This window comes from Lepisma saccharinum, chromosome 23 (genome assembly GCF_977018435.1).
Source record: "Lepisma saccharinum chromosome 23, izLepSacc3.1, whole genome shotgun sequence".
NCBI lineage: Eukaryota > Metazoa > Arthropoda > Insecta > Zygentoma > Lepismatidae > Lepisma > Lepisma saccharinum.
Window position 1 is genome coordinate 45,788,974 of NC_139251.1, and position 16,328 is coordinate 45,805,301.

The 16,328-nt window shown below is 38.4% G+C and overlaps 1 protein-coding gene across 2 annotated transcripts; it reads right to left on the bottom strand.

The window, feature by feature from the left end:
* Positions 1–1,037: 1,037 nt before the first annotated feature.
* On the bottom strand, positions 1,038–16,219 carry LOC146005365 (uncharacterized). Of its 2 annotated transcripts, none has more exons than XM_083144572.1 (3): positions 16,138–16,219; positions 7,661–8,191; positions 1,038–4,717 (listed from the first exon to the last, which is right to left on the bottom strand). In XM_083144572.1, the coding sequence occupies exons 2-3, from the start codon at positions 8,032–8,034 to the stop codon at positions 3,445–3,447; spliced, it is 1,647 nt and encodes a 548-aa protein (XP_083000698.1). In that variant the 5' UTR covers positions 8,035–8,191; positions 16,138–16,219; the 3' UTR covers positions 1,038–3,444. The 2 variants fall into 2 exon arrangements, with proteins under 2 accessions (XP_083000698.1, XP_083000699.1); XM_083144573.1 differs by lacking the exon at positions 16,138–16,219 and adding an exon at positions 11,421–11,503.
* Between the last annotated feature and the right edge of the window lie 109 nt (positions 16,220–16,328).

Consider the following 16,328-nt stretch of genomic DNA (forward strand, 5'->3'; position numbering starts at 1 on the left):
TAATTGCTAGAGCTCTAAACCTGGTGCTGCTAACCTAACAATTCCTAAACTGCAATGCACATGTGATTAGGATTTCATTACAAGGGCAATACAACTCTGTGAAATGCTCTTGAATGGAAATTCAATCTTGTACTACTGGCTTGTGAAAGCTTAAATCCTTTTTTTTTTTTAGAAAAAAAAACCTGTTCATTTTTGAAGAGTTACTGAAGAAATGAAATTAAGAAAGGAAGTTAAATCACAGACAAGTAAAACTTGTAAAAGTACTAAATTTGATTGGTGGATGTTGCATGGGTGAAAAGGGCATATGGGTAAAAGTGTAAAGTGTTTCACCTGTTTTTGAACTCTTCCTTGTCTACGTTTCATTACAGAGTCACCATCATATCTCTGACTGACAACTTTTTTTTATCTACATCTCACTCATAAAAACTTGACGTATGACTTCTGCCAATACTGAAGCAGATGTATCCTTTGAAACACTGCAGAAACCAATAAATCTTTCTTCTATTCTGCTGTTCATGCAATATTTCAATATTATGCTCATTTGGTTAAAAGATACATCTAATGTCTGGTCAGTAGGGATGGACAATATCGGAAATTTGATATCACGATATATCATCAAGAAAATATTGTCACAGATGATACAATACAAGATTTTTTCATGTAATATCGGCGATACAAGTCCAAATATCGTGATGATATATATCACCAAATATTGTGACGATATATCAGCAAATATCATAATGATATATCAGACATGATATATTTTGCCAAAATATTGTGATGATATATCGCAGACACAATATATTTTGCCAAAATATCGTAACAATATATTGTTTAGTTGATATCGCCTGGACAATATTTTTTCAATATTGCAATATATCGTCTGGACGATATATCGCCCAACACTACTGGTCAACTTGAATTAAAACAAAAAGGGGCTAATTTATTTCAGTTTTGATTAATTTATTCATAGAATTGATTATTACCTGAATCAGGCCATTTTGAATATCTGGCAATGATTCTTTTAATAACCCTAATTGTACAACAGATGTCAGCACCAGCCTCTGTAGCAGAGTAGTCACTCAGGGTGGTCACTCTAGGATCATCATAAAATTCAAGTATAATTCCCGGTTCAAGGACAGATATTTTTTTTCTTCTATTTCAACCTTACGTATTACAGCCTCTCACCACCCACACACATATACACAAATATATTAACAATATAAAGAGTCTGTGTGATTCCAATGTATCCAAATATTTTAATTCAATACAATTAAGCAGTATATATATTTAAAATATTTAATTTAAGTTGCGGAGTTTACATTTGCCATTTCACACACTCAGACTTGAAAAGATCTACAAACACAAGTCACAAATGTTACGAGGATATATGAATCTACAAAAAATGTTAATTGTATGAGAATTTCAAACTCAAATTTACTTAATTAACTTCAAGATAACTTATTTTGCAATAATCTTCTGTTTGTCAGATAGATTGTTCTACAAGTGATACTAACAAAGTAAACGGATTGAGAGAATTCAGTTTTATTTTCCATGCAGCTTTCATTTCCCTCCTCGATAAAAATAAAAGCTGAACTATGAAAAACTTGCATCAGGGCATTTATAAATATGTAAAAATTCAATAGGATTTGGTTTAATAATAGAAGTTGCAATTTTTTGCAACTACGGAGAAAAATTCACGCATAATTCCCAGCGAGTAGTCACCCTGTCACTGTAATATACTATGAAGCCAGAGGTTTCAGATTTGAATTCCGGGAAAGACATACTGGTGGTGGACATTGAAACTGAAACACCTGGAACGCAGACATTAACCTTAATTAGCATGGTGTTGAGCAGCAAGTAGAACAGCAACACGTCTGGGGAAGGACTGATAGAGGTCCTGCACAGTGGTGAGAGGGATTTGCAGCCATTCCTCCTGAAGCATCAATGAGTTCACGAGATGTTGTTAGTGGAGGGAGATGTCACCGCATGCGATCCTCCAAAAGACCCCATAAGGGCTCAATAATGTTCAGGTGTGGCAACTGAGCGGGCATGGCAGATGTTCAACCTCACGTTCATGCTCATCGAGCCACTCTGTGACCTTTTTATCAGTGGTTATCGGTGCATTATCATCCTTGAACACTGCACCACCGTCCGGGAACAATATTTGCACCATTGAGAGCAGATGATTCTCAAGCATGACCCTATAGTCCTTGGCAGTGACATGTCCCTCTAGAACGATCAGTGGTCCCAAAGACTGCCATGATATTGCACTCCACATTATTCCGGATACACTCGCATGTTTCACTCTAGGCACTAAGCAGTCTGGTTAATATACTTCGGATGGACTTCTCCACACGTAAACTCATCCAGATGTCGGAAAAACAGTGAAGGCGGACTCATCCGAGAACACAACACGTTTCAGGTGGTCTAATGTTCACGATTTGCGTTGCTGGCACCAGTCAACCTGATTTTTGGCATTGGTGCTAGTGACCAATTTCGGTGTAGCAACCCTGCCATGGATGTTGGCACTATGAAGTTCTCGATGGATGGTTTTGGTAGAAACAGGTTCAGTCAAGCATGTATTCAATTCTGCGGTGACTTACAGCGGTGATTTTATGCTTTTTGGACACAATCCTCTTCAATACCTTGATGTCCCTATCCGGCAGCTTCAGCTTCCCCAAACAGTTGCTCCTTCATTGTGGTATGCTGCCATGACTCCTGATACCCTACAAATATTCGCAGCCTCCGTTACTGGTACACTGTCGAAGCGAGCACCAACAATTTGCCCTCTTTCGAACCCTGATATGTCCCCCATTCTACTGCTCGAAACCGAACATTTGCCATGCAGTCCTGCTACTACTGTGCAAATGTGACTGGGAGGGATACACATACATGCTTGAATGCCTGCTATGCTGTGCATGACCAAGGTGGCACAAGCGAGCCCTCCAGCGGTGTGTTCTATAATCATTGGTGTTTCAGTTTCAATGTCCACTACCTGTAGATGTATGACTGTGTTTGTTCTATCATGTACTTCATCAGTTCATCTTCGTCGTCACAATGCAACCAAGATGCAGAAAACTGACATAAAATAATCAAAATGGAAGACAGGCTTCTTCCATTCATCACTGGATTCGCTTTCAGTTTCTTCTTACTTTCTTTTATCACAATCCATATTTCTAACAGCACTGTGTGGAGTAAGCAGACAGCTGCGATGAGCATACAGGAGACTTGAAATTGGCCATCCAAAAATTGAGAGCCCATATCTTTCCTTAGCACTAGTGTTATGCTTTAACAGTGATTGTACAATCTCAGAACAGGATAAGTTGTGATACAGGCTGTAACAAATGGAACTATCAACTTCATCTGGTATGTTTGATAATAACCTTTTCCTCTAATGCTACCTCTTCCAAATACAGTTAAAAAAGAGAATGCACAAAATCCTCACGAAAAATTTTCAGGCAATAAGTCTTTATGACAGAGCAACTTATGCCTAGTCACGTGACTTTTTTGTGCACACGGTTTATCACAGATGTCACACTTGTAAGGCGTCTCCCCTGTATGAACTCTGACATGTTTTACAAAATATGACTTCTCTATAAATGACTTTCCACATATTATACAATGGTAAGGTTTCTCTGTAGTGCTGTGAGCCCTAACATGTTTTGACATTGACGCCTTCACCGAAAATCTCTTTGAACAGATAGTACAAGAATAAGGTTTCTCCCCTGTGTGTGTTCTCATATGCCTCACGAGAATAGTGTGACTAGCAAAACATGTTCCACAGAGCGTGCAGAGGAATGGTTTTTCACCACTATGTGTTCTCATGTGTGTATTCAAATGTCCTTTCTCACCGAAGCCTTTACCGCACACATCACAAATGTAAGGACGTTCTCCAGTGTGTACATTATAGTGGCGACTGAGGTGTGATTGCTTGACAAACGTCTTTCCGCAGCAAGTGCAAGAAAATGGTTTCTCGCAAAGATGCCTTTGCAGATGAGAAGTCAAATGATCTTTCCTCGAGAACGCTTTGCAGCAGATGGAACATGAGTGTCGTTTATCAGCGTGAGCACGCATGTGGGCCGAAAAGTGCTGACTCACCATGAACACTTTCTTGCACACCTGGCAAACATATGAACACTTGGGCTTGACCGTGTGTGTCCGAATGTGTCTCGTGAGAGCTCCCTGCTGGCTGAAACTCTTCTCACACATCGTGCACTTAAAAGGTTTCTCACCTGTGTGAGATCGCATGTGCTGTTCAAGGCATGCACTCCGTGGAAAATCTTTCAGGCATACCTCACAATGATACGGACGCTTGCCCATGTGCACCCGAGAGTGAGAATCAAGGCTGTCCTTTTCTGTGAACCCTTTCCCGCATGTACGACAAATGAACGGTCTGTCCCCCTCGTGGCGAATTGTATGCCGCAGCAGTTCTTTCTTGTCGGCGTATGCCTTTTGGCAAACTGTACACGCAAAAGGCTTTTCACCGGTATGTCGTCTGACGTGAATGTTCAGTGCCCTCTTGCGGACAAAGCCTCTTCCACATGTCTCGCACACGTAAGGTCTTTCACTAGAGTGGGTGAGCATATGTTCTTTCAGAAGGGAATTGAATGCAAATCCTCTTCCACAAACATCACAAGTATATAAATTCTTTGTAGTTTCATTTTCAATCTTCAAGACAGCTTTCAGAACAATCTCTGTAGTGCCATCAGAGTTCCTGCAGAGAAAAACAAGTAATATTGACAATTAACTATATTAGGCAAACAATACACATATACAAGGGAGTCAAATGAAAGCCTTAAAGGTCCAACAAAAATGTAAACAGCTCAAATTTACATGAGGTATCGACTGTTATTTACAAAACGACATCAAAGCTGCAACACTGATCAAGCGAGCTTCACAACTCAATTTTTGTCATTTTAAAGATGACGCCTCCTTGATACACATGCACCAGCAAAGAGCAGTGGTTCCTTCACCTCTGCAAGCCTAAAACTTATAGACATTCTACGGCAAATGAAAATTCAATGTCTCTATGCATGCATACCATGCCAGCAAGTTTATAAATAGAGGATGTAGTTCAACAATGGCCTCAGTCCACATGCAGATGGGTGGAAAGACCTTCGCGGTGGCTCACAATTGACTGCATATAGATTCCAAATGCTGGGTGTTTCATTAATACTTGAGGAGTTACAAAAATTTATTGCAAATAAACTATTGAACTTTTCGTTAAAGAAACCAGTCCAGAATAAACGAGGAACTCGAACAATTTTTTTTTTTTTTCCGGGTTGCTAAGATTAATAGTGACATTCCCAATTCCATTTATTTATTCTTGCTCCTGGAGGTGGAATTAAAAATGTTGTTCATAAATTGTTGTTAAATTTATATTATAGTGAATTTGTAAAAGATATTACTTTATAATTTGTATACTGTACTTATGCTTTTAAATACCTGTAAATAAAATTAGTTACATTTTATGCTATAGTTAGATTTGATTAAACACCCGGGCAACACCGGGTAATCAGCCAGTATTTGTAATAACATTAATCGAGAATCCAAGCAATTTCAAAAATTCTGCTACATATTTATTTTATTTATTTATTTGAACATATTCAACATAATTTTAAGGACATAAGTTGTTCAAATTACATAAAATTTGCATATCATATTTATAAACTCAAAAAAGCACAGCAACGTGTACATATTTAAGAACTATTTAATTTTGTCAACTATTAATTACTTTTCACATCGCAAATTATTGTAGAATATCTAAATATGTAAGACATGGGTTAAAACTAGGACATGCATTATCTCGCTGTTAGGAAGGTAAAAGAAACTAACGAAGGACTAAAACTAAATGGTGTGACTCAGTTGTTAGCATATGCAGATGATGTAGACTTATTAGGGGATGATATAAATACAATTAAGAATAATGTTAAAATATTTTTCAAAACTGCTAAAGAGAAGCTAGCAAAGAGAAAACTAAATATATGCTTACAGGTTGAAACCAAGTGTTAGGTAATAATCAAAATCTAATTATTCATAACAACTCATTTGAACCAGTTTCCAAATTCAAATACTTAGGAGTAATATTAACAAATGAAAATTATATTAAACAGGAAATAAAAATTAGGCTTAATTCAGGAAATGCATGTTACTTTTCTATTCATAAACATTTGTATTCTCATTTAATACCTAAAAAACTAAAAGTTAAAATATACAAAACAGTAATTTTGCCTGTAGTATTATATGGATGCGAAACTTGGTCCCTTACATTAAAAGAGGAATATAAATTACGAGTATTTGAAAATAAGATCCTTAGAAAAATATTTGGACCTAAAAGGAATGAGGAGACAGGTGAGTGGAGAAGGTTACATAATTTGTATTCATGTCCAGATATTATTAGAATAATTAAATCAAGAAGACTTAGGTGGGCAGGCCATGTGGCATGAATGGGAGAGGAAAGAGGAGTTTACAGGATTCTTGTTGGGAAACCTGATGGTAAGAGACCTGTAGGAAGGCCAAGACGAAGATGGAGGGACAACGTTGAGATGGACCTAACGGAAATTGGTAGGGATGGAAAAGAGTATATAGATCTTGCTCAGGATAGGGACAGATGGAAGGCCTGTGTTGCTGCAGCCATGAACCTTCTTGATTAAGAAGGCTAGAGAGTTTTGTAACTTTCGAAACAAATAATAGAAAAAAAGGCACCTACAGAAAGAACAATCGAATGAAAATACATAGCTACGTTGATACTTCTTGTATGAGGGAACATTTTGTGTAACTTGCTACGTACACAAGCTTTCTTGTTCACTAATGGCAAGTTTCTAAGTGCTTTGCCTTAACTTAAAAGCGAAATGAAAATATGTAACCAGAAAGAAAGGGGGGACTCCAGCATCTTTCGATAAATAACAGTTCCCGTATTTTATCTTTTGTCTTGAACCTGTCTTTCGATTTGGCATCATATGAGCTACAAATTTCTTCATCATGTTTGAGACATCGAGGATATATGAAAAAGGATCAATATATGAATTAATTACTGAAATATGTTGTTTCATGTAAAGTAAATTAGCAAATATGTACAATATGTAATATCCTGGCAAATATGTAACATAAAACTTATGAAAAATTATGTCAGTTGTATAATTTGTTGACATTTTCCTGTTCAAGATATGTATCTAGAAAGGAATAGAATATATAATTACATACAAATCCAGGCTCTAGCGATCACTTAAGAGTAGATGTCAAGGGGAGGATAATAATAACCCATGGTACAACAGCCAATGAGCGCCAAGGCCTACCTACCAACTGCCGGCCTCACTCCCACCTGCAACCTCCTGTCATTGTTGTAGGTTTCCATGCCCAGGTTATGCTACTAATTCATAGCTCCCCAATTTCCTCACGATGGCCGGTGCCCACTGGTCCCATACACTGGCCGAAATATTTCTCCGAAATATCAGCAGAAAAGTTGTTATGATTTACCCCCGGAGACTCGAACCTGGGTGCATCAAGTAGCCGGAGCCCAAAGCATGATGCCTTAGACCACACAGAAATGGTGTGGGACCCAAGGGGAGGATTAAAACCTTTCTTTTTCTCTCTCTCTCTCTCTCTCTCTCTCTCACATACACACACATGTATGTGTACATACTTATACGTACATTACCTTGATTCAGGCTGCTGCTCCTGTAATGAATTCTCAGTCTCACAGGTGGATGGTTTTTTTGTTTCATTCTCAGAGTTCTCACTTTGAATAAGACTGACTTCTGGCTTCTCATCTGCAACAAAATCTGACGCGTCTTCATCTAAAATGTCATTGTCAACCAACTCAAGCTTTGCAACATACTGTTCACTTTCCTCCTCCCTGGCACAACTGCCTCCAGTTTCAAATACACTGTTTTCTGCCCTACCTTCGGAATGATAGCTTTCCTCTTCTGAATCTATCAATTCCATTTTCACGTAGGCTAGTTCGGGCAGGGCCTGAGTGTCGTCATCAGGACTTTCTGTTTCTTCTTTGTTCACTAGATCACACTTCTCCATTGTATTGCTATAGCTCTAATTCACCTTAGAGGGTAACAAATACTTCTTGGCATTTGTACTTAATACTTGTTCCAGCATTCTACAAATATAAACATTATGCAAAAAAGGTTCTGCCTCAACTTCTCTGGTCATGATTCCATACGAACAACAGCATTACCTATAAAAAGATCACAAAAAAATATTAAATCGGATATTATGCTTGACTTCAAAACAACAAGAAAAAAGGGTAAGAATTTACAATATAGAGAAAGTCTCCAATTTCGTTAATTTTCGGTATACTAACTAATTTTGGCCTCCTAATCACGAATCTGTTGTAAAAAACCGGGGGTCACGTCTGGAAATTGTACATTTTGGTGAAAAATTGTTTGTTAGCGCCAAAAACCATCCACGGGTAGCCCCACAAACCATTGACGTTAGCCCCAAAAATCATCCACGGGTAGCCCCACGAACCATTCACACGAGGTTAGGTTAGGCCTGTTAGGTTCTGATGGAGACTTGTTCTTGGACTGAAGGTGAGGACTGAGGCTGCAGGAAGACTACGTTCCTCTCCCAACCGGGAATTCCTCAAAAACAGCAGGTACTCCGCTAACTTTGCATCGAACTGTAAAGAAGTCAGATGTGGATGTTCATGCAACACCTTCAACATGCCAGTCTTCACCGTGCGTACGTACCTCTCTGCAAGCCCGTTGCTAGGACTGTGGTACGGCGGTATTGTGATGTGTTTGATCCCGAACTGCTGGCAAAAAGAACGGAACGTGATGCTGCTGAAAGTTGGACCATTGTCGGAAACTATTGTCTGTGGAATTCCGAGAGTCGAGCATGACTGAAGAATCCAGCGTATGGTCTCTGGTGTATCTAACGACGATACTGGCCAGACATCTATCCAGTGACTGTAAGCATCCACAAGCAACAGAAACTTCCTCCCAGCCAAGAAGAAATGGCCTACGTGGAGTCTTTGTCCTACGGATCTAGCTTCCGGCCACATATTATCTGAACCTTTCTTGACTTTCGGACTTGAGGATTGACAAATTTCCTCTTCGACTGATCTTTTCTTGATAGAAGACAATCCGCTATCCGATGTATGTGCAGCATCTTCACTTAACGGCACGTGTATGGTGTTCGACATCGGCTTCATTACGACTACACCAGTGTTACAAGAAATGACTGGATCTGAATTCGACTGCGAGTGTTGAAGTTGCTCAATCTCTGTAGATATCCCTACCATAGAACTTGCCGACTCTGAGCGTAACAGTAGCGTTCTCCAATCCGGAGTAACGATATCTAACCAGGTACGACCTATGAGTGGATAATTTAGATGTTCCTTGCACAAAATAACAGGAAGTGAGTAAGTCGATCCTGAGTGTGTTAGTTCCAGTTCAGCCTGTCCTTGCACTGAAAGAGCATGTTTCCCTACGCCATATATTTTTATAGAGGAATGGTTAATATCAGTCATTGGAAACCAGTTCATGAATGAATCCGCTTGGAACAGAGTTACGGCAGATCCTGTATCGAGCTCACATTGAATAAACTTGCCGTTAATAAGTAAATCCTTTAACATTGGATTCTTTGATAAAGAATAATTGGACGTAGGTGACCCGATGATGTGTGAGTCATCACTGTATGAAATGACACTAGGTAACCATGCTGTTTGCTCATCAAGTGAACTTTGAGATGTTGACATCTGTAAATTTGTGTGTTCAGTAGTTTGCCCTACGTTATTACTATTAGGTTTCCGATTAAACTTCTCTCTCTTCCTACACCGCTTTTGCCAGTGACCACGTTTCCTACAGAATGAACAAACTGAATCCTTGGCTGGACAGTTGTCTTTAAAATCATGTTTGTACGTACAGTTAGGACAGCTGTAATCAGTATATTTCATTCCGTGAATCGTTGGATTAGACGAACTATAAGTATGTTGTTTTGTATGTTTGTCCCCTTGCACTGTTCTTCTTGGAAATTGGGTTGAGGTGCGTGAAACTGCTGACTCTTGCTTTACACTTTCTGATCGTATTAACAATCGGGTTTCTTTCTCTAACATTTCATTTTGTAATGTCAGTTCCTGACATAGCTGAAAGGTTAGTGACTGTACTGAAAGCAACTTTCTTCTAGTAACTTCAGATCGTATGCCCAATACTATCTGTTCAACTAAAGCTTCGTCCAGATAATTGCCGTAGTTACATTTTGTGGCTTGTTCCTTCAGCCTTATGACATAATCAGAAACGGTTTCACCTTCCTCTTGTACACAACGTCGAAACTTATATCGTTCAACAAACTTATTAGTTACAGGTTTGTAGTGTGACAAAAGACTATCCTTTAGACGAGAATACGACAGATTCTGTACAAGGTCTGGTGCGACTACATTTTTCAAGACTTTAAATGCCTTTGCACCTATAAAGGCGATGAGTATAGGAACTCTCTGATCATCGCTGAACTTTTGAATGATACACAACTGTTCGAAACGTAAGAGATAATCTTCAATGTCCTCTGAATCTTCGTCGAAAGCGTTAAATGTCAAGTTTGTGTACATATTTATGACTGTAGATCCAAACGTTTAACCTAACAACTATGAAAAGTGAGTTTTCACGTATAATTATACTTGATCTGCATCGGATCACAATGTATCTATGAACGTGACAAAGCCTTTGTACGTTTCATGATTATAACTTGGTTCCACGTTAGAAGGAATCTTGATATATATATATTTACATCACACTATTTTTGTAAGACTTAAACAATGTAGACGGTAATTCTTACCGTGTTATGACAAATTGCGTCAAACCGACACGTTTATGATTGTTCCAACAGTTTGTTGTACGAATGAGGACAGTCAGTCAGAGATGAATAAACTTACGGAAATGTAAGGTTCTTGCAAATCCTGCAATCCATGAAGAGTAAAGTTCTTTTATACCGACTGCGCCATAATGTTGTGCGATGGAAACACATATGTTAACAAGATTAACTGCATTTATTACACAAACTCACAAACAAAGAAATACTTTACATTATAACGAAACTACGTTCACCATTCCAGGTCCTGTTTGCACAGACTCTTCCATTAGCACTCATTTCACCCCTAAATTCATCGAAAAAATAGGGATCGTACTAGAATTGAACATCATAAATCATTTTCTTGTAAAACAACGGCGTGGTTGGACACAATGACAGGAGAGTACATTTTTGTTCGTAAAACTACGCATATACACCTATATATAAAAAAATTCAATCGGCTTTTTTTTTCAAATTTTCAGACGTGACCCCCGGGTTTTTCAACAGATTCGTGATTAGGAGGTCAAAATTTGTTAGTATACTGAAAATTAACAAAATTGGAGACTTTCTCTATATTGTAAATTCGCTCCGAAAAAAGCAACACTGTCCCTCAAGCTTACCTTACAATCTTCACGATATTCCATATTTCTTGAATCCTGCAAAAGAAATGAAGATTTCATGGGCAATATGAAATGGGATGTGAATACTGAAGAAGAAGCTTTCACGGCCTTTATTTTCATAATGGATGGTAGACTATTCAGATTTTTGGACTACATAGATGTTAGCAATGCACTTTAGTGTTAGAGAAAGAGCCTAAAAATATGGATTATTCTGATGGTACTTGTAGCAGAAACAGGCCAATCTTGCAATGTTTGCAGATAAGATAACAAATATGTGCTAGTTTCAAATGGAATCATACAGGAGTACAAGGAATGGAAAAATCGTTCTCCAGAAAACATGCAGCAAGCAATCACTAAGACTGATGTGGAATCTGCGTTAAGGCTGAATTATGCATTATCACACATGAATAGAAATCGAATCATGCAAAAAATGCATTTGTAGAATGATCAGTTGGGAATTAAGCAACTGTAACTTGGGCCATCCTTTGGAACAAGAAAGATATTTCAGCTTAACTTAGCAAAAATTGGCCCCTTTTCAACACTGCATAAAACATGTAAAATTTCAGAAATGAAGAAATTCAATTCAATTATTCTTTATTATGAAGGGCGAGGTTCAGTCTAGATAGTAAAACTGATGGATCTGGATTTAGGAAAAGAATACAATTTTGGAGGAATCTGGAATTTGAAGGAAATACAGATTTCAAGTTAAGTCTTCTGAATCTGCAGCCAAGTCCATTTCTATACTGGTAAAGTGTAGCAGTTAGGTAACTGAAAAGCAATGGGATTTAATGTTCTTACAACAGCATTGTAAAGCTAATGACCAAACATGCCCACATTGTTCGACATTGTTTTAGATTCCTTACAAGCCATAGCAGTTGCACAAGAGCGTATTTTCATTGATTCGACAATTTTATGCTCAATGCGCACACACTTTCAAAAAAAAAAAAGGTAAAGTGCTCCCCTGTGCTTAGCACCACGCCATGAAGGCGTATAGGGGGTGTGGGGGTAACGCCCCACACTTTCTTGATCCGGTCATGAGTGGGGGTGATGTGATCAGCATCACGCCCCTGACCGCCTTTACCCCCCAGGGTTTCCCCCAGGTACCCATGTTATTCGACGCTGGGTGGGCGCCGGGACCGCTTCCAACGTTAGAAAAGTTCCCGGATTTGAACCGGCCGGGGATCGAACCCGGGACACACTTTCTGATACCAAAATAATATTATTGCATCTGCTTCTTGCCACGGAGTTCAAACAATGGAATCGTATACAACACAAAAGCATCAAACTTCCTTCTGCTTTCGACTAAACTGTTCCTGTATTCGTAAGTCGTACATACAAACATTCAAATTACATGTGACTGTTGTGCAGGTGCTGTTGCTCCCAACTGCCATGCTTCTGGATATGTTATTATGTATGTAATGTATCACCAAGTTTAACAGGTTTGAGATATTGTTTTAGTTAAAGTCCACTTTATTCTCATGATAGGAGTTGGACCTACAGTTTAAATTTGGATCCAAAACACTATTCCTCAAAATGGCATCAAACCAGAGACCTCTTGAGAGAATAGGTTTTGTTTGCTTTTTTTATCCACTTTACTTACTCATCAATTTATCATTGGCAATGGGAGGAAATATGATAACAACATACAATAATAAACATCTATTTCAGCAATAGATTCCTATTTTTGCAAAACAATACTTCAATCTCTAGAATATGGAGGTCATCTTTGTTCCTCTTTACAGTACTACATAATGTTTATATAAAACAGTACAAAATTAGGTTAGAAAATGTAATTCTCGGTGAGATGAGATACCAGGCTCAAATTTGCCCCTCCCAACTGTAACTTCCGGATCGGCCCAAGTTCCTTCTGTTTTATTGCGATTTCATCATGCTACGAATGCAATTTTTACATGGTTCAATTTCGATGTACATCTGTTAACACATACTGCGGAGTTTTAGCGAGGTTTTGTTCAATATATGCTTTTGTGGTTAGGTTCCCTTAGCATTAAAATAAAGTCCCTAAATGCATTCCACTAAGGTTCCGATTTACTTCTACATTCATTCCCAGGCTTCTACAATATTTACTGTCGCTTGTCGACGGAGAATATCTTGTCCATGAGAAGTGCGTAAGGTAATTTTCAAGTTGTTTGTTTTCAACATAACTAACTTTTTTTTAAGTCCAAACAGTGCTCATTACTTTAAGGAAGGTTCAAATTTTGTGTGACAATGATTTCCAAAATTCTACGATAATTAGTCTTTGTGCTGGAGAAATCATAAAACAATCGGAACCGTTACCCCAAAAAAGAAAACATGGGTAACAGTTTACTATGGGGGTGACAGATTTCTTCAAATTTACAGGAGAAAGTACTTACGGAAATCATTTTCTGTAGAGCTGTGGAAGTTCGTGAATGTAGTTTTGATCCATTTTAATGTGAATACATGTTGTTTTCTGCAAAAATCTCTGTCCAACACGCTGTTTCTGCTGCCGCCATTTGCTTTCTGCACGAGAGCATAATGTTCCGTGTGTTAGATGACGTAAACCCCGTAGTCAGTGTTTCAAACGCGCCGTGTTTTCACTAGAGCATGACGTGTCGAGTATTTTTATTATCTTTTTAACTATGCTTGCCTAACCTAACCTTACGGAAAATGGTTTGTGGGGCTAACGTGAATGGTTTGTGCGCCAACGTCAATGGTTTGCGAGGCTAACGTCAATGGTTTGCAAGGTATTAGCATAATTTCAAATCTGGGCACGAAAGTAGGTATTTTCCGGTTAACAAGGTTGCAACACTGCATAAATCGACAAAACACTCGCACAACGTGCGATGAACCAGTTCACTATCGCCATAATGTGTGTTACAGAATCGAAATAACAAGTAACAATAAATACTCGTAAATGTAAGAAACAGACATTATCTTAGTTAGAAATGCATTATTTCACCTTATGAAATGTTCTGCAATCCAAAATAGGGTAAATATGCGATATCGCCCGGACGGATTTCTTCAAATTTACAGGAGAAAGTACTTACTGAAATGAGTTTCTTTAGGATTCTGGACGTTCTTGGACGTATTTTCTTTCACGGAAAGTAAAAACTTCGTAGTGTAATGCTGCCGAACAAGAATTAATCACTTTTTACGTAAGAAATTGGCATTACCTGCCTCATTATGCCGTTGTTTCCATTGTGTGCGTGCAGATGGCGAGAGCGTTGAAAGTCACGCGATCTCTGCAGTGTTTCCAAACGTGCCTTCTTTTTACGATGAATTTAGGGGTGAAATGATTGCTAATGGAACCTAACCTAACCTTATGTGAATGGTTTGTGGGGCTATCCATGGATGGTTTTTGGGGCTAACGTCAATGGTTTGTGGGGCTACCCATGGATGGATTTTGGGGCTAACGTCAATGGTTTGTGGGGCTACCCGTGGATGGTTTTTGGGGCTAACGTGCATGGTTTGTGGAGGTAAACATGAAAAAAAAATCGAAATAGTACGTAATTTTCCGTCATGAAGGTTTGAAACACTGCTTGCGCACTGAAAATCGACAAAACAAAAGCTGGCGCGTCATGACGCGCGATGATCCATTACGAGTGCATGCCATATTGTCTATTACAGAAGCGGAACAAGTAAGACAAATAATAAATCGTAATATGAAAAGTTGACACTAATTTATGGAAAAAGGCATAACTTCACCTTAAAGAATGTTCTGCAAGGCAAAATAGGTAAGTACCAGTGGTAAAATTAAGGAAATAAATGAGTGAAAGGTGTCCGGGCGTTATCGCATATTTACCATACCCAAAATAGTAACAATGTAAAAAAGTGTAATAAATGATTTATAGGTGTCACCCCCATAGTAAACTACTACCAAAAGCAACACTTTACTATACCCGAGACAGATTTCTTCAAATTTACAGGAGAAAGTACGGTAACACTTTACTATACCGGAGACAGATATCTTCAAATTTACAGGAGAAAGTACTTACGCAAATCATTTTCTGTAGCGTTGTTGATGTTCGGGAATGTAGTTTTGATCCATTTTAATGCGAATGCATGTGGTTTTTTACGAAAATCTATTTCCGACGCACTATTGCTGCTGCCGCCATTTGCTTTCTGCACGAGAGCACAATACGCTCTCGTATTGTCCGTATATGCTAAATTGAACGAAAGGAGTGCTAGTGGAACCTAACCTAACAGGCCTAACCTAACCTAGTAGGCATACCTCGTCCCCGTGATGGTTCGTGGGGCTATCGTGAATTTTTGTGCTAACGTCAATGGTTTTTGGGGCTACCCGTGGATGGTTTGTGGGAAATAAAGAACAACAGTAAGTATCCGTTAATGTAAGAAATAGACATTATTTTCGTTAGAAATTAATTATTTCACCTAAAGAAATGTTCCGCAATGCAGAATAGTACGTTAGCAATGTAAAAAATTGCGAAATAAATCATTGATGGGTGTCTCCGGTATAGTAAAGTAGTACCAAAAAGGGACAACTTGGAGAAGTTGAAATAGAAAAAAAATAATCAGGAAATCCTTGCCTTTACTATTTTTGGTACTACTTTACTGTTACCCTATTTTTACTAGTGTTGTTACTACATATATTAGAGAAATAACCTCTCGATTTCCCCCCCCCCCCCAAGAATAATACACGAACTAAATTAAACCGCGTGTCCAACAGTTCTTCCGTCCAAACACCGTAAAGCAGCTGCCGAAATACAAATAAACATACCTTCATTATCCACCAAACGTATGCCTGTGGGCTGTCAGATAACATAAACATTACGAAAAAAAGTGTACGGCCGACAACGGTGAGGAAACTGCGTTGTCAAATCAAATTGATCACTACTAACTTCAGATTTAAAATCGTTTCACATTGGCCATATTAGATTGGATTAAAAAATGTTTATATGCTGACAAAAT

Bases quoted from the DNA above. Each gene is read 5' to 3' on its own strand.
- LOC146005365 (XM_083144572.1), bottom strand. From the start codon at position 8,034: ATGGAGAAGTGTGATCTAGTGAACAAAGAAGAAACAGAAAGTCCTGAT. The intron at 4,718-7,660 runs GTAATGTACGTA...TTTTCTCTGCAG, and splicing joins GAGCAGCAGCCTGAATCAAG to GAACTCTGATGGCACTACAG.